The sequence below is a fragment of the Syngnathus floridae genome, chromosome 10 (assembly GCF_059516105.1).
Source record: "Syngnathus floridae isolate MCC-2025c chromosome 10, RoL_Sflo_1.0, whole genome shotgun sequence".
Lineage (NCBI taxonomy): Eukaryota > Metazoa > Chordata > Actinopteri > Syngnathiformes > Syngnathidae > Syngnathus > Syngnathus floridae.
Window position 1 is genome coordinate 45,374 of NC_142422.1, and position 20,721 is coordinate 66,094.

Below are 20,721 nucleotides of genomic sequence, written 5' to 3' on the forward strand. Positions count from 1 at the left end.
TATGGAAATCATTATTCAAGGTTTGACTTGTCAGTAGGCATTTATTGGCTCATTCAAAAGGTAAAGGGCAATCTTTCAGTACCTTTGAACTGTGTGAGGGAGGGGTAGGCTTAAACTTTGAAAGAAACCTCTCAGTAGATTACGTCATCTGAGGTAATGTCACGTCTCGGGCTTGCGTGGTTTATTCTGGTTTCACTGGTCTTCACTGAGAAGAATTGTTACATCGTCATGGATGACAGCAGCAAAATGGAGTTCAGACAAGTCTGCAGAAACATTTCATCCATAAAGCAAGATTGAACCAAACTGACTGGGCGAGCTGCCATTATCGGACGGAAGGAAGGAAGGAAGGAAGGAAGGAAGGAAGGAAGGAAGGAAGGAAGGAAGGAAGGAAGGAAGGAAGGAAGGAAGGAAGGAAGGAAGGAAGGAAGGAAGGAAGGAAGGAAGGAAGGAGAATCGTATAGATTGCCAAATCGATCTCCAAACTTTAAAGACTACTTAGCCCCAAATCGACTATTTTTTTTGGCTTATAAACAGCATGAACTCGTCTCTACTAATGCTGTCAATGTGTCCTTGTCATTATTTGGACATTTTCAAACAACAAGGCATAAGCAGGAATTGTTTTGAGCAAAGTGGGATCTCTTTGAAAATGTCAATGTATTTCCCTCTACTTAGAACAGTTTTACAGCCATTACTTTTACGCTCGGGTAAAAAGTTGATAGGATATCTTTACTTCTGCATATGTAATGAACATGAATACCTTAGACAGCCGAGGGGAAAAAAAAATCCCGGAGCTGTTCCTCCATTAGGGGAATAATGCCAAATGGGGAAAAAAAACAGCAGCAGCAGCAGGCCTACAGTTAAGGGTGGCCTGATATGATGTCCTTAGACTAGAGACGTGTTCCTGACTTCTGCCACAACTGGCATACGTTTCCATTGTATTGGCATCCACCTTATTCTTGAAGTCTCGCATCGGGGAACGACGTTAAGCGTCCAGGTGCTATGTGTTTACCTTGCAACGGGAAGTGGCTGCAAACAGCTACGTCTGCTGAAGTAGTGATTTGTTCCCCCCAGAAACTCTGTAAAACATTGTTTCTATTTATTTGACATGAATGTTGCATGGCAATTTCAATGGTTTAAAAAAACGCTGCATTTCCCCTTAACAAAACGAGTACAGATAAAAGCGGCGGATCAGCTGAGCATCGTCGAGTCGGCGTACGGTTCAAATCTTAACCATAGCCATCCCTCGTCATCAGAGCTGTGTGGAAGGGATGTCGCGTCCCCCGCTGCCGCTATTTGCAAAGCTACCAAATACGGTCTTCTCCTCAGAGTTTGTTCAAGGGCATAAATGTTGCATTCACCTGTACGTTCACCGTACAAACGTCTGGAGGGGACGTGCCACCTGGAAGCGACCCCGATGAACCCTGACGTCCGTGAGCGTTTGCTCCCTTGGCACTGGCAAGTGTTTCCCCCTGGCTGCTCTTCTGGCCTTGGTCTGATTGGCACACATCCCACAGGGGAGCGGTATTACTCATTTAAGGCAGACTACGTGCTCGCAAAGTCAAAAGCGCTTGATGTACTCTGTATTGGGAGGGCTCCTCGGACTACAGTTTCCATTCAAGGAAGATGAATTGGATGCGGCCGAGTGTAGCTCCCAGAAAAGGGCGTCACTCGGTTTGGGGGGACTGGGGAAGGACCTGGAGCTGTCATCTATGGAGGCCTGGTTCAGGGGCGGCGGCGGCAAAACAACAGAAGAGGCCTCGTTCCTGGCCAAAGCCTCGCCGGAGCACTGCTGCGTTGGCCACGGACCGTTACACCAGCAGTCCTCTCGCAAAATGTCCGGCAGCAAAGCGCTGGTCTGGCCGCCCGCGGGGGGGGGACAGGGGCGGCCAGAACACGAGGGCAACGCGGGGGGGGGTTGAGGTAGCGGAGCCTGAACGACTGCGTGCCGATTGCTCTCCGTCTCTTGCAGACACTGAATTGGACCTGCTGCGGTGTGGGGGAAAGCGGAAACGGAGACAGGGAGAGTTGTCATTTGATGAGGCCCGACCCGAGCCGAGGGTGTCAAGCTTGCTTCACACCGCTGCACAAATTTTACCCAGTGGACTGTGTGGCTTTTATTGCGTGCGTTTGATGACCTCATGAAACACGTGTTCAATCCATAAATGTCCTTGTTACATCATTTTGTTGAAAGCCATCATCAAATTATTATTGGGGGGGAAAATGCAAGCACGCATGCACGCACGCACGCACACCTCACCTCGTCTCGTGTCGCTGATCAATGGTCTGAGCCTCCGAATCAGGCCTCTTTGGTGCCTGAGCTCTGAATGGAGACGGGCGATCTCAGAATGCAAAGTCTCGTATGCCTGCTGCATGCTCCTCTCCCTACACACACGCACGGAACATTTGTTTTCAACACTCTTGCGGTAACGCTCATAATAATAATAATCATGATGGTGCTATGGGAGTGAAAAGATTATTCCAGGTTTTGAGTGGGATTTTTACGGTTCCATGGCAAACAAGAAAATGTACTCGGTTGACTGTCCCGTCTATCCCTTTGTGAGTTTTCATGAAACGCTGTTGAAAACAATGTTTTTTTTTTTGGGACGCTCCAAACATGCATGGAAACTCTTGAAGCTTGGCACAGATCAAGCCTGGGAAAGTATTAGTAGTAGTTTATTGGGTGAATTTAGAACAAAAGAAAAAAAGTCTGGACCACTGGTTTACACGGATGGATGGACGGACGGAAAACCATTTCCGTCTGGCCTAAATGTTTTTTTAACTTTGCGGTCGGCAAAACGGTGTCGATCAGTGACGGGACCATTTGGTTAACTGGAACGGAAAGCCCGCCTCTGCTTACTCGCTTGATGCATATTCTTTTCAGAAAGTGTCCATTGCGATGTGGTTAAATACCATATACTGTATTAAAATGGAAAAACAAAGTAAAAATGACATGAAACTAGTTTCTTTGAAAGACATTGGTAAATGTTTGCTTATTAGAGCAAGTGCCCACGGTAAGGTCGTGATGAAATATTGTACCTGGGATTGTGTTCCGAGTTTGGTCCGTTCAGGTCACACAATTCGTCCTATAATGGAGCAAAGTAGAGATTGCTTCAACATTTCAGCAGAAGCTACTTTGGACTCATCGAGAGAAAAGGATTCTATTATTCCTCCCTCCCCTCTTACCCCTCTCATTTCCAGTTGCTCGCTGTGTTTCAGGGACAAGCGGTCCAGCTCCTCCTGAAGTTGAAGGATTTTTCGCTGAGCACTGACACAGTCCATCTGCCAGGAGTCCTGAGGACTGTTCAAGCTCTTCATGACTGTACAAAAATATCCACATTCATTGATCTACACAAATATCAGGTGGATACATAAGTAGATGGAAGCGCTCAAGTTCAATCTAATCACTTTGGGTTTGCTTGTCTCATTAGGAATAGAGGGGATCTGTTTTGGAGGACCATGATTTGACATTTGATAAAGCAGAAGGTCAGAGTTACACTATATCACTTTTTAAAATGTGTAACTAGGATAGATCAATGAACATACGATAACGATACAGTAAATCTTTGTTTGAGTCCTATCACTTGCCTCTTTCATGTTAAAAAGTCCATTTCCGCAGGTATCATTCCTGCTGATTTGGTATGGGACCACAACGTATTTTAGCCCTAATATCGGTATGATATCGGAAGTGGGAAATCTAGTCCGAGTAACTATTAGGGGGAGAGTCCAAAAGGTTGGACCCAAAGACTTGTTCAAAGGTGGACTTAACACCTTATGGAAATGACGGCCCTTTTAAATTTCGTTGTACACGTGAGACAATGACAATAAAGATCTATTCTCTATGGATATATTCTATTATTTCTGGCTTTGGCCAACAAACCTTGGCTGGTCTCCATCTCGGTCCTCAGCTGGAGCAGCTCCAGCTCTTTGCTTTGAAGCTGCTCTGTCAGGAGCCTCTCGCTCTCGCTCTTCTCCTTTTTCTGAGGAGACATAGGCAGAACAGAATTGAAGAGAAGAGAAAGGGTGCAGCCAACAAACACCATCTGATTCTCAAGTTGGCCACGTGTTACGGCTTAGATTTTCGAGATGTTGCTTCATTCGGGATTGAAAAGAAAAAGAAAAGAAACTACTACATGTCTGCAGTGGTAGGAGTAGGGGAGGCTGTTGCACACTACGCAACCTACAAAATAAATGTATCACTGCCCCCCCCCCCCCCCCCCCCCCCCATCCAATACACACATGGACAAGTTCTAGGGTGACTCCTGTTAATGAACATCAAAAAAGAAAAAATACCAAGTAGACTGTCAACCCTAGTCATAACAGATGGTACGGGCCCTTCCAGCTCTTGCATTCACTGCTACTTGAGCACCGAGAGCCACTCCAGCACTGATATTAAAGTCCACATTCCTATATCTTCTGTGATTCCTTTTTGAAGAGGCAGCTAATGGTTCAACAATTGAAACAATTCAATTGAATATACTGCCAAGGTTTTGTCCCGTTTTTTGAGCCTACCATTACTTGTTCAATGAATGGCACAAAGTGCTTTGGAGGTACTTCTACAACAAAATAATGAGAGCGATGATATGTTGCACAAGAGTATGGAGGAGGGAATGTTCCCCATACCAGCGCCATGAAGAATGAAAATAATCATGTTTGCAATATCTTTGTACTGGGATTAAGAAATGCAATATTTCTTGAACCAGGAAAACGCACCAGCTTGTTTAGCTCCATCTGCAGGTCCTCCTTTTCAATATATATACCTCGATATGCGCTGAAGGCCTTGTTGACATATTGGGGACCCTCTGAAACCTCAGGCCGGAAGAGCTAGAACAGTGATGCAAGGATGTTAAAAAAAAAAAAAAAAAAAGGAAAAAAAAAAAAAAAAGCTGATGAGTTCACATATTAATGAATCAACCACCTCCCACCACATCCTATCCCTTCTACAGTGATGAATGAGACTGTTGAAGGGAGATTTGGCACTTTGACTGAAGGTTTACAGTGGTCTTTGATGGGGAAGGGTTTTTGTTTTGTTACTATTTTTTTTTTTCAATGGCTTGGCTCAGAGTTAATTCAAACTTGATAAAGTTCAACTTTAAACAGCTTTGCTTTTAAAGTATGATAACGTAATGGAAGTTTTTTGCCACAAAACAATTCTGGATGCTTATTGTATTTTAAAATTCAGCTTAACTCCCAATGATTTGAGGTGAAACGATCCACCTCTTTGCAAGTCTAACTTCAACCTTGCCTTATATCATACCTTATCCTCCAGCTGCTTAACTCGTTTCCTAAGGAAAGTGTTATCTTGCTCAGTCTCTCTCAGGCGCTTTTTGATGTCCTCATAGGCTGTGACCAGGGCGAAATGAGAAGCTACAGATTCATCGCCGGCACACACCGATACAGGGCTCTCTCCCGCAGCCGTGTCGGCCGTCTCGTGTTTGAGGATGCAGATGTCATCATCCACAGCCTGATGTTCCATGGCTGTGAAGCAGATTGAAGACCTGTGGGATTATACAGAGACTCTTTCAAGGGGAAAAAAAAATAAATAACATTCAGAGGAAGAAATTGTGCCTGCGTCTCCTGCACAGAAAACACCGCAACAACAACATACTATTTACCGGAGGTGGCCATTCCGCCCAAAGGACGGGATGGACCACCATTTTGAGGACGGACGAGAAAGTTAAAAAAAACAAAAACAATAAAAGGATGGACTGAGGACGGACAGAAGTGTAATCATCTCGAGCCGGTTCAATCCTCTCACATTTTGGCACCACAGGTTGAAATGGGCATAAGTAGAGATGTCCACAAGCATTTTGAGGGTGGTTGATCCCTGTTATTTTGACAATGTCTGTACAATGATTTCCAATGGGGAAATTGTGATCGCTTCCCTCAGTGACGTCATCAACAAGACAGGAAGGAAGGGGGGGGGGGGGGTGGAGGGGGGGCCATATTCATTAAAAGTGGGCGTTTCTGAAGGCATTCGTTTTTTCATTATTTCTCCAAAATAAATGGATGAAATAGAAAATGCTATTCTTTTACATTTTCCTGACCACAAGATACATAGACGCGACCAATTACTGAAAAGTGAACCATCACCGCTTTTGGTTTGTTTTCATTTTCCCGAGGGGAGGCTGGCCTGACCGCAGTCAAAAATTCGACTTCCCACCTTCCGCGATTGCAGCATCAGCATTGGAAACAGAGAAGCGATAACTTGGGAACATGCTATTGGGACAAATTAGATAAGTCCACGGACTTTACATTCGCGAAGTACGTTGCCCGCTTAAGATTGAAAGTATTACCCAATAACCAGGACACTATAGATAATGTAAAGCGTTTGAGATCGTACCAGCTGCGCTAGCGTTATGCTAACGTCTTTTGGCATTCAGCAAAGGCAACCATTAGTTTTAAGCACACGACTTACTAACCGTGTTAAAACGCTGTCCTCAGTTAGAGGTCTGGTGTCCACGATTTATAACGGATAGCAGCCGCGGTTTTTGCCAGGAAAAACTGGAAGGTGACGCTGGACACTGGAATGTTGACAGCGCAGACGGACGAGAAAACAAAAACTTCCGGGAGTGACGTCACACAAGAAATATTTCAAAACAAAAGCACTTTTTTTTTTTTAATTAAGAAAATCGATCACTGCTCTCTCATTCCTGGGTTAATAAAGACATTCTTTTTGTTAAAGAACGGTTGTATAACGATGGTGGTGACTTGCACTATGAAGGCTTTATCTCCAAATGATTAGATGTAAAGAAAAGAAAGCAGTGTTTTCCATCAGGATTACTTCATTTTAAGAGGGGCCACTAGGTGGTGCCAAATCCCATTACTAATACAGATCGATTCAAGTACAGTGGTGCCTCTACTTACGTTTCAAACCCGACCGCGGAACATTTCTTCAGTTCTATGTTTGACACTTACTGGAAGTTGTGCTTACAAGTTCTGAGTTCCTAAATGAATATTTAAAAAAAATAATCATCAAGAAACGAGACCGTCGCCATGGAAACGATAGCCAGTTTAAAGGCTGCTTTCGTGTGTCACGTGAGGGCCGTCGGGTCGCTTCGGAAATGACGTCCCGTAGCCGAAAATCCGGTCGTAAAAACGATCTTGGGAAGACGTAGCCTGTGAATTTGGACACAGCAAGTGTCGTGAGGACAGGTCACATTGGTAGAGTTTTGTAATCTTATGAGCGTTCTACATTAATGGAGGCAACAAAAACAGGTAGTCGTTTTTTCGCTATTTTATAAGTTACATTATTCGCACGATGTTTACCAAGCGTTTATGCCGCTATTTACTACCAGCAAATAGTAGCGTCCGTGGAGTTAATTACTTCAAGCAGGATAACCAACCCGTATTCAAATGGTACTTCATATTTCAGCTTAATGGAGCGGTCTGTGGAATGCAGTTCGTGCAAAGTGCGAAAGATCGAATATTTAAACAATACGAACTGCAACTAAATCTCGTTAGTAGCAGAAGCCAATGTATTTTTTTTTGGGCCTGTTTCAGAGGAGATCCACTTAAGACATGTGGAGACAGATGTGCTCATTCCCAAAATGATGAGGGAGAAAGCCAAGGAGCGCTGCTCTGACAGGGTTGAAGGTGTGTGTTGTACTACACTCACGCGTGCATGCGTGGGTATACGTGTTGACGTCTCAATCCGTGCGTGCGCGCGTGTATACACACACAAACATGCATGCATACATACATACACGCACTGACAGCGTGTGTTGGTGAGCCAAGTATTGTTTCAGAAGCAGACTACCTTGTACGTTTCACTGGCGTAAAGTCGCTGAGCATAGGCAATCCTTGTATCATGGGATGCGGGAGAGGCACTGGTTGATTAGATTGATGAGATTAGTCGCACTCTCCTGCTCTTCTAAATTGCTTTGGTTTCCTAGATGCGTCCTGATGAAAGTGCCACTGTAATAACCAGACTGATTTCACTGATGAATGTAATTATTATGTTGCTTGTTTAGAGAGGATATAGATTTTTCTTTTTTCACCCTGGTCAAAAGTTGCATTTTCCTTCATGCGGTATGCTGCATACCAAATCGAATAAGAGTCATCCTTTTATTCCAATTGAAAGCAAGTATGCTTTGAATTGCAGTCTGCAGATATTGTGTGCAATGTCATTTTTGTTCAATTCAAACCAAATTTTATGCTTGAGTCTTGTTGGTCAAAAAGATTAGTGAGTGTGTGTGTGTGTGTGTATGATGAGAAGGGAGGATGCCGTCAGCGCTATTGTGAGGACCACGTGCTTTCTTACCAGATATAAAACTGTCTTCATATCTTCAGATGTTACTTTTCAAATGCATCTAGAAAAGATCCACTGCCTGAGTATAAAAAAAAGGCCCATATATCTGACATTTTCTGGATAAAATGAACACAAATCTATTTAATAAAATAAAAAAAAAGAAACCAGCTATGGGGTTAAAGGGCTGTTTCCCTCTACTGCCCCACTCAGACATCTTTTCTTCTGTCCAGCTTTCAACCACTGTTGCAAAGATTCCGGCTTCTTCATGGTGTTCAAGTGTCGAGAGGAGAACGCTGCCTTGAAAGACTGTCTGACACGCTAGTGAGTACTTAACAGTTCAAACTGTGCTTACGTTGTATGGTGTCATTTTGCACATTTACACTTTCAATGCAAAGGACTTTCTTTCACTTGTTCATAAGAACTATGACATTGTCATGAATATATGATGTGTTGCAACTTTTGTCTCTCACCAGCTACGAAGACCCTGACTTTTATCAGACGTGTAAGCAGGAATACATCCAGGAGAAAATGGAGTTTGAGCGGACGGGGATCCCTGCAAAGAACAGACGGCAAAAGCTCCCAACAAGCATGTAACCGTGACGACACGTTTGCCCCCCTGACCCCCACCAACACCACCACCACGTTTCCAACTTACATAGAAAAAAAATAACTACTGAGATTTGATTGCCTTGTCATTAAATTTCTCAAAATGTTCAGATTCATTCTTAAGTTATTGTTCAAAGCGAAAGTAAGTTGAAATGACGACTAGGGGCGGCAGCGCATGTTCGCAGTCGAAAGGAGAAGACGACGACGACAAGAGGAACCGAGAAGAAGAATGCCACGATGATGAGCGACGGTTCAGAACAACGGACTGAAAAGCTTGCAAATGGAGCAGAGCAGACCGATCACAGTTCACTGTCAATCAAAGAGGAGACCAATTATTCCATACTCGTCATTAAAATGTGATTCATTTGATGATTTCATTTCAAATTGCCGGACAGCACTAGTTTATAGCGACAGAGAACATACGGGCCAATTGACAAAGAATTTCTCGCGACAGGACTTGCGTGGGGTGCTCGCATTGCATATGTGAAAAAGCAAATACTAGAAAGAGGAGAATACAGGAGAAGGGTATAAAGACCCCATTGGTTGTCACTTGAGGGCTCTGGCCCACATAATTAGAAGCTTTATAAAAGTATAGCAGAAAAAGTGGCAGCAGCAGCCCACCAAAAGAATTGCTCGCCGAGGAAAGAAAATTACTTTTCCCCTCTGCCCCCTTCAGCAAGATGAGGCAGCATTAGTGAAGGAGGTCTTCTTCACCAGGCAGGCAGGCAGGCAGGCAGGCAGGCATCCGAGGACTTTTGTGGCGGTAGTGAAAAAGCACAGCGGTGCACTCTTCTTGTTTCTCCCATTCATTAAGCCAGCAGACCTTTGACCATGCGACAATGACGCAGCTTTCGCCCCTCGTTTGATGCTCCGTCCTGATGAAGAGGGAATTTTGAATAGCAAGGAGTTGCGTATAGAAGCCAAAGAGAACATCTTGTCTTTTCAAGTTTCCCTTCCCCCAGCTTTTTCTCCCAAATCTCATCCTCTCTCGGCGTCTGCTCGCATGATTGTCTGAGTGCAGTTAATTATCCAAAAGGAAAAGTTTGTACCTGTTGAAAAGCTATCCTTGGTTCGTTAATGCCGACAAAAAAGCATCCGTATAGCGGACACCACATGCTGTGGGAGCCTTTCAGATATGGCTCTAATAAGAATGCAGCGAGCTGAAAGCTCTTCTAAAGGCGCACGAGCGAGAAAAAGCTCCGTATGAGGGAGGAAAGAAAAGAAGGGGAGGAAGACATTTTTTACCTTCCCTTCTATAATTACTACAAATGAATAAAAGGCCGAAGAAATGGACATAAAGACTTTCCATCATGACGAAAAAAAAAAGCGACTAGTGAAGGAAAAGCACAAGATCGTTATTTCCTTTTACTGGATAAAAAGAGATTTTTTTTTTTTTTTTTTACAACATCATGGCATTAATAAGGCATTTGTGTGTGGCCATACTTGTGTACAATGACATTTGTGGGTTTCAAATGTACAAAAGCACTGTTCAAGAGAGCCATTTGTGTCGTCTTTATACGCGTGCTTCACTTGAATACTATTTTTGGATGACGACTTATGTCTCTGACTTAACTCTCAATCATTTCAGGGCCTAATTGAATGAATCTGACGATTAAATCATTGAGGACTTGAATTTGTTGACTGTTTGATAAAGCCGAAAGCTGGTTCCCATTCTCTACGCTTTAGCTTGATGGCGGCTTGGAGCTGCTTGCCACGTATGGCAGTACGCCACATGTGACACTCCGATCCCCGCGGTAAGCCACGGCGGAAGGCCACCGCCAAAGAAAGTTGGTTCCGAAAAGAAAGTCCGCATCTACGATGTGGATTTGGTTTGGCCTTTCCTCGGCTGCCGTTGTTATATGGCAACGTGACAAATGTGTTGAATGGCTACCTCCAAGCTAACGCAGCCCACAGTCACAGTCATTTAACACGGGTGGAAAGAAGGAAGTGACTTATTACCTCGCTAAAGCAATTCTTTCCATCAACAGTGGCAAACGAGGCCTTTTGAAGACGAGCATTACGAGCCCCCTGTGTCATTCTCCAGCATTGCCATTCCACGCCACGTCTGTCCTCTGACAATATGACCCGCATGACCGCAGTAGGACTAAAATAATGGAAGTCGACAATTGGACTCGTCTGCCGCATTGTGGGCAGCGTAAGAGGGAGGAAGGAATATGCCAGTATCTCGAGGGAGGAATATGCCCCGATCTCCTATGTCAAGGCACACCTGCACCTGCTGAAGAAACTCAACATGATAGAGACAACCATCCTCAACTCGCTCACGGCAAAATACCAGGACCGGACCTGCCTGGGAATGCTACGGCACAGAACTTCAGTTGCAGTATGCCTAGTCCTTATATTTTGCCCGTTTTAGGAGTGCAGCAAGGTAACCAAAAACAAAGTTCTCAGAACGCAGCCGTAAACCACAACCCTGATGATAGACTTTCACGCTGTCAAAAACAGCTGTTACGTATTTGAAAACAAATTGGATGTATTTGCATTCTAATGACGAGAAATGAAAATTGAGCGTTTGATTAGGTAAAAAAAAATGGAATGGACCTAGTGAGCTTTGATCTTTTGTCGCAACAAGAACCGATTGGAGTTCAATGAGACTTTCAAGCACTTATCAATTCAGACGGCAATTCCAGAACTTGTACGCAAAGCAGATTAATTAACTTCAAGGCTAATACAATACATCTGAACCGTAAACATCTCACAAATTACCTCAGGGGAAGTGATTACAACTGTGGAAAACAATAAATCTATCAATGAATCTAATGAAGCTTAGGCCATGTCAGTGGAGTTTGCTTCTCTTTGCTGTCTGTGGAATGTCAGGGTTTCATTGTTCTAATGTTAATCACAATGTGATACCACAGTCAGCAAATTTTCCTATATGGGGGAAGGGGGGGGGGGGGGGGATACAGTACGCTGATGGACTTGCCTGCCGATGAGAAAAGACATCAAACAGATCACATACCAGGGAGTTTTTGCCCAGTGAAGAAGGAAACAATGCTATATTTGAGGATTTAAACCGAACCCCCCCCCAAAAAAAAACGCTTCGAATTTTGCACCCACATCAAGTTTGGCAAAAATCATCAATATTATATTAGTGAATTGCGGGATTTTTTATTTTATTTTGTGGTGCCCTCTAAACACATTTTCCCAAAAAAGCAGCCCTGGTTGGGAGGGCGGTCATTTTGATTTGACTTTCAAATTCGGCGTAGCTTTGACTTTAAGGCTGCCCAAACATGACCCACACAATACTATAATGTCCACACAAGTGATTTTCTTTCGGTCTTCTTACTTATCTACACTATAATGTCCACACAAGTGATTTTCTTTCGGTCTTCTTACTTATTTACACTATGTCCCAGATGTATTTTATTTAGCTGTACCATCAACATTCTACTATGAAGAGTAAAGCATCATTTTGCCAGGCAAATTGTATTAGGATGAAGTTGAATTTTTCCAGGAGTTGGTTATGACATTTTCTAAAATAAAAAATGACCGCGTTTTTGCATTCAGTTACTCTTGACGGTACGTGTATCACTAAAAGAAAATGTTGTGTTTTTCTTAATTGATACATGACATCAATTGAATACATTTAATTGAAAAAGTATTGTAAAAGAGCAAAATTCCCTATGAAATGACATCTTAAAACATAGTGAAAGTCTCATTAATGTCTCTGATAAGAATGGATGAGAAGTAGTAGTAGCGACCGAGCGAGCCTCAATGTGATGCTGATGATTCTCCTCTCTCCTCTCCTCTCCTCTCCTCTCCTCTCCTCTCCTCTCCTCTCCTCTCCTCTCCTCTCCTCTCCTCGCCCCTCCCCACAGAAGCGCTGATAATGGGCTGCTTCCATGGGAGCCGGGACCACAATGACAGAGCCGCTGATCCCGTCCAACACAATTTAATGTCAAAGACCGTAAACTCTATTGAACCATTCTATTTAACAGCATTTATTCTCATTTGCTGATGTGCTAACAGGACAGGTGGAAAACATCTCTAGGTAAGTTTCCTTCTTTTACTTTTGTATCGATTGATAATATTTCACACATTGGTCATCAATTTCATCATTTCAAAACACGTGGAATATAACTTACATGTCTAGTTTTCTCTTTGCAAAACTTGATGTTTGCTTGTTTGTTTAAACATATTTGACAAGACAGACCGATCGATGTAGGTTTTCTTCCACGTACGGTACGGCTGTCTGGTCGATGGAACATCACAGGTTTCTTCAAACGGAAAAATAATTGCCTATTTTCCTTTTTCACATCAGGCAATCCGCTTGGGAGCCACCTAGAATGGCATCAGAAAATGAACGAATCAAAAATCATTAATTGAATGAATAATTTGGGGATTTGCGGCGGCAGTACACAATTCCAGTTGGGCTCTCATAGGGGTACGTGAAGGTACTTCAAGGGCTACGTGAGATTTGAAAATATATTTGAAAAGTAGCACCCAAACAAACAAATTGATCGCACCAATTTCCTCCCTGCCACCAAGAAGAACAAAAGTCTTTAGTGAATCACAAGCCCAGTCGGTGTCTTCAGAATCGAAAACGCTCAGTTTTAGTTGAGTGCAGCAGTGCCGTATTGTAATTGTTGACACTTGCAAGATATTGTTGTCAAGTCTTCTTTTTAATTACTGAACAGATTTCCTTTTTTTTTTTTTTACAAATTTCTGCTTTTATTTCAAACGAATTTAATTATTTATATTTGAAACTAGAACAACCATCCCAATGAGGACACTAATGTTACACGTGTACAAATCTTTATTATCATAATGATACATTTTTAGAATAATGATTTTATTATTCTTATTGTCTTCTTCTTTTTAAACATTTTTCATTTTCAAATAGTTCCACAGATCCCACTCAGTACAAACAGAGTCCCAAAAAAAAAAAAAAAACACTGATGGCACAACACACTATGTAGTCTTATTTTCATTGTAAAAGGCTTTGTGCTGGTTAGGAGGTACCTGGCTGGAAAAAATATTTCTGAGGGGGGGTACGTGATAAAAAAAAAAAAAAAAAAAAAGGTCAAGAGGGAGGAAACAAGAAAACATCCAGAAGAAATTGTCGGCTTTATAAACATTCTTTTATAGTGTATAGTCGCACAGGTTGTGAGAGTAATTGTTGGACGGAATTTGCACAAATCCTTAGCACAGTTATTCACCCAAACAGGTTTTCATGATGTGTCTGGGAAAAAGAAGGCGACGCGCTGGTGACTTCATACAAACTGGAAGAAAAATGCAACGAATGGATTGAGTCACTCGCATCATTTGATACCATATATGTAGTATAGTAGCTCATATTCAAATGGATAGATTTCATTCAATTTCATTTGGATGAAACAGACAGACCCCACCTTTTTGTTTTTCTCTTTTAAGGGAAGAAGCCACCCCCCCCCTCCAATAGTTCCGTCTGGTAATCAGGGAGGCGATTCAACATGCTCAAGACAGAGTCATTTTCCTCCAAAGGCTCAGTGGAAGAGAGGCGCAAGTCTCCGCTTTTAGGAGGCAAAGAGACAGCGGCGGCGGCGGCCTCTGGCAGCGGGTACGCGGAGGCCGGCTTTGGCCCGCAACGCTACTGCGGTCCGCCCAAAGCCAGCACAGATTCCACCACGACTCGCTCCTTCATTACGTACAGCCCCGGCGGGAGCATCTACGCCGGCCCGTCCGGCACAGCCAGATACCCGACATCTCTCCACTTGGGATACCCCCCGAGCGCGGCTCTGCGCAGTCACTTCAGCCCGACCTACCAGATGGGCCAGAGCCCCGGCCAGAGCCTGTACCCGCCGTATAGCGGTTCGGGCCCGGCTCTGGACGGGGCGGGCGCCAGGGCCCACGTCTATCTGTGCAAGCAGCCTCTGTGGCTCAAGTTTCACCGACACCAGACCGAAATGATCATCACCAAGCAGGGCAGGTCAGAGGACGCATGTACAAATGTATTGAAATCGATTCTGGTTCTGGTTCAGAAAGCCTGCCGCTTGAAAAGACTTTTTGGACATTTGTTTTGCAGGCGAATGTTCCCGTTTCTGAGCTTTAACATGGCGGGTCTAAGCCTGACGGCGCACTACAACGTCTTTGTGGAGGTGGCACTGGCCGATCCAAACCACTGGAGATTTCAAGGCGGCAAGTGGGTCACCTGCGGCAAAGCGGACAGCAGCAGCCAAGGTACTGCTCGCTCCCACGCCACAAATACCATCGTTGGAGACGTAGTACGTAACGTCGGATCCGATCATTTCACAGGGAACAAATTGTACATGCACCCCGAATCTCCCAACACTGGGGCCCACTGGATGAGACAGGAAACCTCCTTCAGCAAATTGAAACTCACCAACAACAAAGGATCAACTCAAAGCATATCGCAGGTAAGTCACTATGCAAATACAATGTCTTTTGTAGCTAGACAGAGAGATTCTTTTGGAACTATACGTATATTCACTTTTGTCATTAAATCAAGCAAATAGAGAACAGAAATAGATGCGGGGAAAAATAGCAGGGTCGCAGCAATGAGCCGTTTGTATTTATAGTGGGCACATTTGTTGAAATGAAACCACTTGCTGGTGCGGGCAACTTGAGGTTTTTTCACTCAATGCATTTCCGTTACGGTTTCGGTGTACTCACGGGCCAGCCTTTTGTCCTTTTCTTGTCTTTTCTTTTTCACTTTGGACCGCCTTGGCTTGTTGAGTCCTGTCCACGACCGCCTCCCTCGCGCTGCTCCTTGCGCGTCGTAGTTTTGACAGCTCGTTGTCGTTTCAGTTCACTCGGTCCAAAGATGTGCCAAGAAGGCAGATGACGAGCATCAGACAATGTTCCAAAAAGGAAGCCTAAGAAGCTTCCAAGTATGAGAGCAAATCCACTTGAACACAGCGTGGCCATGTGCTCGGACAAGGTCAAAAAATATCCCGCCCCCTGCCTACCCTTCCGGGGCGTCTTTAATACTCAATCACCCGTAACCATAGTAACCTCGTCGAACAACAACAACAACAAATCAACTTCACTTTCGAATAAATTGCCTCCAACAGTATTTATGTGTATGAATAGCCGCATATATAAATGTATATGTGTCCGTTTTGCCATTTGAAAACGTTTGCTTGCAACATGTCAAATGCAGTCGATGGCCTGCCTTATAGCATGATACTCAATTCATTCCAGCCGCATTGAAATTGAATAGGAATAACTCGTGACTTTTACACATAAAACAATACATTTAAATAACTGAGCTCTTGCACAACGCCGTCTCCTGAAAAATGTTGCCTTTTAAAATGATGACGATGTTTCATTGAAATAAAATCTCATTCAAATGTGAATACAAAAGCAGTTGTTGTTGTTTTGCACCATAAAGCCACGAGCAAGTCGGGATTTTGTGAACTGTAGTAAGAGAAAGAATAGGTAATTGTTGTCGTCTGCAGATGATCGTCCTGCTGTCCTTACACAAGTATCAGCCCAGGCTTCACATCGTGGAGGTGACCGAGAACGGTGTGGAGGATATCGACGTTGATGCAAAGACTCAGACCTTCGTATTCCCAGAGACCCAATTCATAGCCGTCACTGCTTACCAGAACACTGACGTGAGCAAGGAAACGTCGACAAACAAAGCCGCGTGTTTCAAATGTTTAGTCCTTGGACATAATGTATCGTTTCCCGCAAGATGATACACTCACTACCTACCGTCATTCCTCCCCTTCATTCTGTCCTACTTTATCTGTAGATTACACAGCTGAAAATTGACCACAACCCTTTTGCCAAAGGATTCAGAGATAATTATGATTCGTGAGTATTGATTTGGATTTTCTGTTGCCAAATATGGTCCAAAAATAGAAGCATATTTTCCCACCATATTATTTGGCATCTTTTGATTCTTTTTCCCCATGCAGGTGTTGTTGTTTTTTTGGTGGGTTTTTTTTAACAATCGCCTGCCTGCCTGCCTGCCTGTCTGTCCTCTGCCGCATATTGATGAGCGCTTGATTTTTTTTCAGGATGTATACAGCCTCAGACAACGAGCGCCTCACCCCTTCCCCGACGGACTCGCCTCGCGCTCACCAAATTGTCCCCGGTGCCCGTTACAACGTGCAACCCCTCTTAGGGGACCACCACTTTGTCAACAACTTTCCACCGAGCCGATTGTACGACGGCGGCGGTGGCGGCGAGCGAGCCGTGCCTCAAAGCAGCGGCCTCCTCTCCGCCGAAGACGGAGCCTCTCAGCGATGGTTTGTTACCCCCGTGCAACACGGGACGAGCGGCCACAAGTACGAGGGCGACTACTCCAGTTCCCTTCTCCCTTACGCTATGAAATCGCTTTCCGTGCCGCCGCCGCCGGCTGCGGCGTCCCACCACCACGGGCTGAGCTACTTCCCAGACTCTCCGTTCAGCCATGACATGCCAAACGTGTGGGCCCCCCGGGGAGCGATGACTCCGAGTCTGCCCTGGTCGCCGAGGCCCGGTCTCACTGACGCACACTCTGAGAAGGCGAAGCCACACTTGGAGAATGAGCCGACCGGTGCCGGCTCCTGGGCAGACACACAGCCGTCTTGTCTTCCGCTCGGCAAGAGCGATTCTTATGCGCCTGCTTGCAGCAAGCAAAGGCATTTGAGCACCAAGGACTCGGCCGTCGACATGAAATGTGACGACGCGGCGTGCGTTTCCGCCGGCTCCTTTAGCAAGGACGCGCACTCGTCCAAAGCGATGGCCGCTTACTATTCGTTTTACACAGGTTAAGCGTATTGTGGCGTGGTGTATGTTGTATTTTTTTATTTTTATGTTTTTTACTTACACCTCATTTGTCTGCTATGATACGTGTTTTCTGATGACAAATGAAATATGCCAGTTCTCATCAAAAGTATGAAACAACACATCGTCACGTGCATTATTGAAATAGCCCACGAAGTGACTTACAAATATGACTTTGCTTGCGCAATAGGTTGTGTTTAAGCATTTGAAGTATTTAACAACGTGAATTCTAGAATCAATACATGACTGAATTTACCTGTGCATTGTGCGTCCGTGTTTATTCTCGACTCAAATCCAGTCTAAAACGTGTGCAGTGTCAAATGTGACAAACCTGCCGTGCAGTGTAAACCTTGACGTCCCTCGTCACTGTATTTGATATTAAAAAGCTTTCGTCCGAAAAGGCTTGTACGCTGCTCAAATATCAGACTCCTGTCTGATCTTATCTGTCAAGCTGTCCAGAGAGACGGCTGATGGTACGTACGGACGGTAGCCTTTTTGAGAAATGTGTCGCTTATTGGGACATATGGTTCGCGTTGTCGTTGGAAATACAGAAAGATCCAATGGCTCCCTCTGCTGGCTACTTGATGACATTACCTTGACGTGATAACGTGCAGAATGCTTTCTATCTATTCTTGTGCAGGCTACTATTTTTCAAGTATAACACAATGTCAACCTCCCACAGATGGACAACTGGAGTTAAATAATCAGACATTTCGTTCTCTGTCAGCACTTCGATTGCAATGAGGGTGGTAACAGACATCATCCGACGTCTGTAAGGACACAAGAAAAGAGCAACGATGAACTTGAGTTTATATTTTATAGATAAATTAGGGCTTTATGCATTGCTGCGGGAGGAAAAAATATACAAAACATTTTGTAATATTGCATGACATTTACATGTGAATTGGACACATTTTCAATAAGTTACAAATGCTTTGTCTGAATAAAAAATATATATCTTTACAAAACATCTGTATATGTATGTACACACAACAGGATTCCTATCCTCTCAAACATGTCACTCGAGTATGGTCATGTTTGAAGATCTGAACCGATTTGTCCTCTGCTTTCATCAGATGCAAGTCCTCCACCTTAAGAAATATGCGCTTTGCAAAATATATTACATATTGATAATACAAGACCAAAGAATTCCATCAAGTATCAAAACGGTATCAATGTACAAAATAGAACAGCAATGACAGAGGTACAAAGTACTGATCGCCTCTGAACAAACATGCGGTTGAAACACGACTGTCGCGGAGAGCAGAAGCTCAGCCTTTTATGACACAGCACAGAGGATGTCGACGAATGCGTCCAATGAAAACGTACGCGTGGGTGGCTATACAGTATTAAAGGCACTGCGATGGTGTAGAAAGGGTCAAAGAAAACGGATGGAAAAACATACCCATGGCACGTGTTGATCGTACAATGAATTGTTGGCAGCAGCTGGTCAATGAACCAGATCAAAGCCTTGGACTCATCGAGCATTTTCAAACATGCGGCCACGTGGGTCCGACAAAGACGCTTGGTCAAGGTGCTGAGTGGGGCAGGAAATGTGAACAAATTAAAAGCACCATTTAAGCTGCGGCCGTGCTGCGTTTGCGACTGGAACAGCTTGCACGGCAAAAATAAAAAAACATTTTGATGCAGCTTTTGGTAAGGCTCATGGAAGTTGACACATCAAATGACACGGGGGCTGGAGCTGGCCCCTGACCCCTTTAAGCTAGGAAGCTGCAAAGCGAGAAACAACGTAAGCCCACAGAGCGTGCGTGCGCCATAAGGCACAACTTCCCGCAAAACACTGCTCAGTGCTGATAAGTTGTCGAAAAAGAAATAAGATAAGAGAAAGCGCTCATCTTAACTCAACCTAGAATTGGCCGTTGATGAACGATTCAATGCGAAAGGTTGCTCAGCACACATGCTTAACAGGCTTGCCACTAGTATATAGACCCTGTAAAAATGAGACAAAAAGCTTTCTGTTTGAGACTGTTGTGTGCCGCCGCCGCTGCCGCCGCCTGTTCAGGTGGGCTTTCGTCCACAGTGATACAAATGGTGGAAATAAATGACTTTGGATCATTTCAATATAGCTGTACATACTAATATGACCAACGCAGTCAAAAGATCAGCCCTACAGTATGAGGACGAGTCATCAGCACTCGAGACATTTCATTAATGGAACGTCATAAACATCGAGGAAAATTGTCTGAAAATACCTCACAGTCAAAGCAAAAGCTTTCCCACTGCACTTGAGGCCCATCTATTTTGACAGGACCAGGTACCTACCAACAACTTCAACAGGCCAAACAACTGGAGAAAGATGAGTGCATTGTGTTTGGAGAGAGAAATTTCCCCACAACGTGGAGGAAAAAAAAAAAAAGGTTTCAAACGAAATTGAAAACGTGGGGACTCCCACAAAACATGTCCTGATGCGGACATGAAAAGAGAATTGAACATTTGGCACCACAGTGACTAAATGACACCAAACCATGGGACCACAAGCTCTTGTCTCAACACTCACAGAGTGTAGCTAGCCCCTCTTTGTCACTAACTTAGTATAAGAAGGCCATGAGACATTTCCGTCTCTTAACTGCCTGCCACTGCAAATGGCAAGGGAGTGAGCGAGCTCAGTATTGGTGAAAGTGTGTGTGTGTGTGTGTGTGTGTGTGTGTGCGTGTGCGTGTGTGCGTGCGTGCGTGCGTGCGTGTGAGTGAGTGAGTGTGTGAGTGTGCGCGCTTTGTATGTCTGAGCAGCTCAACCAGAAAAATAAAAGCAAGATACTTCGGGGGGGGGCGAGCTGGCGAGCAGATCAAACCATGGTGCAGATGGTGTTGAGACTGGGGTCGAAGCGGACCACTTTCCCCTCGGCGGCGGCGGCGGCGGCAGCGACAGCGCCTTTCGCGCCGCTGCTGTACATGGGATTCTCAAACGTGGCCTGTCCGTTGTTGTTCTCGTGCACGGAGCATCCCGTGTACTGCGCTTTGTCCGTTTTCCTGCGGTAAAGAGTTGAGAAAAAGCGTCCCGATTAGCCTTCCCACCCAATTAGCTTGCTTGCTGCACTAGCTAGACGAGGAAGGATCAGCAGTAATTACTGTTGAAAGGAGCGCCGCACCGTGCACCGCTAACTAACGGAT

The 20,721-nt window shown here is 44.4% G+C and overlaps 4 protein-coding genes across 14 annotated transcripts in view; 2 read left to right on the forward strand and 2 right to left on the reverse strand.

Annotated features, from left to right (window-relative positions):
* Positions 1-21: 21 nt before the first annotated feature.
* azi2 (5-azacytidine induced 2) lies at positions 22-16,373 on the reverse strand. Of its 9 annotated transcripts, XM_088387487.1 has the most exons (10): positions 6,420-6,581; positions 5,255-5,495; positions 4,711-4,821; positions 3,878-3,977; positions 3,184-3,317; positions 3,037-3,083; positions 2,258-2,382; positions 1,578-1,986; positions 1,359-1,492; positions 22-1,076 (listed from the first exon to the last, which is right to left on the reverse strand). In XM_088387487.1, the coding sequence occupies exons 2-10, from the start codon at positions 5,471-5,473 to the stop codon at positions 1,006-1,008; spliced, it is 1,350 nt and encodes a 449-aa protein (XP_088243613.1). In that variant the 5' UTR covers positions 5,474-5,495; positions 6,420-6,581; the 3' UTR covers positions 22-1,005. The 9 variants fall into 9 exon arrangements, with proteins under 9 accessions (XP_088243613.1, XP_088243617.1, XP_088243611.1 ...); XM_088387491.1 differs by lacking the exon at positions 1,578-1,986; XM_088387485.1 differs by lacking the exon at positions 6,420-6,581 and adding an exon at positions 15,485-16,373 and having other exon boundaries at positions 1,075-1,492; positions 5,255-5,475.
* Positions 7,047-8,964, forward strand: cmc1 (C-x(9)-C motif containing 1). Its single transcript, XM_088387492.1, has 4 exons — positions 7,047-7,215; positions 7,501-7,593; positions 8,479-8,569; positions 8,722-8,964. Exons 1-4 carry the CDS (start codon positions 7,197-7,199, stop codon positions 8,840-8,842), a joined length of 324 nt encoding a protein of 107 aa, XP_088243618.1. The 5' UTR covers positions 7,047-7,196; the 3' UTR covers positions 8,843-8,964.
* On the forward strand, positions 14,305-18,494 carry eomesb (eomesodermin homolog b). Its single transcript, XM_088387096.1, has 6 exons — positions 14,305-14,780; positions 14,877-15,031; positions 15,107-15,228; positions 16,273-16,431; positions 16,572-16,633; positions 16,840-18,494. Exons 1-6 carry the CDS (start codon positions 14,305-14,307, stop codon positions 17,576-17,578), a joined length of 1,713 nt encoding a protein of 570 aa, XP_088243222.1. The 3' UTR covers positions 17,579-18,494.
* LOC148391471 (CUB and sushi domain-containing protein 3-like) overlaps positions 18,394-20,721 on the reverse strand; it is a 47,702-nt gene continuing 45,374 nt past the window's right edge. For all 3 annotated transcript variants that reach the window (XM_088387465.1, XM_088387464.1, XM_088387463.1), the window contains one exon: positions 18,394-20,580. In XM_088387465.1, the coding sequence (XP_088243591.1) occupies positions 20,397-20,580 (184 nt within the window). In that variant the 3' untranslated portion in view covers positions 18,394-20,396. The remainder of the gene's footprint in view (positions 20,581-20,721) is intronic.

Bases quoted from the DNA above. Each gene is read 5' to 3' on its own strand.
- azi2 (XM_088387485.1), bottom strand. From the start codon at position 5,473: ATGGAACATCAGGCTGTGGATGATGACATCTGCATCCTCAAACACGAG. The intron at 3,084-3,183 runs GTAAGAGGGGAG...GCTCCATTATAG, and splicing joins AGCAACTGGAAATGAGAGGG to GACGAATTGTGTGACCTGAA. The intron at 1,987-2,257 runs GTGAGGTGTGCG...CCCACACCGCAG, and splicing joins GATCAGCGACACGAGACGAG to CAGGTCCAATTCAGTGTCTG.
- cmc1 (XM_088387492.1), top strand. The intron at 7,594-8,478 runs GTGTGTGTTGTA...TCTTCTGTCCAG, and splicing joins CTGCTCTGACAGGGTTGAAG to CTTTCAACCACTGTTGCAAA. The intron at 8,570-8,721 runs GTGAGTACTTAA...GTCTCTCACCAG, and splicing joins AAAGACTGTCTGACACGCTA to CTACGAAGACCCTGACTTTT.
- eomesb (XM_088387096.1), top strand. From the start codon at position 14,305: ATGCTCAAGACAGAGTCATTTTCCTCCAAAGGCTCAGTGGAAGAGAGG. The intron at 15,032-15,106 runs GTACTGCTCGCT...ATCATTTCACAG, and splicing joins AGCGGACAGCAGCAGCCAAG to GGAACAAATTGTACATGCAC. The intron at 16,634-16,839 runs GTGAGTATTGAT...ATTTTTTTTCAG, and splicing joins TTCAGAGATAATTATGATTC to GATGTATACAGCCTCAGACA.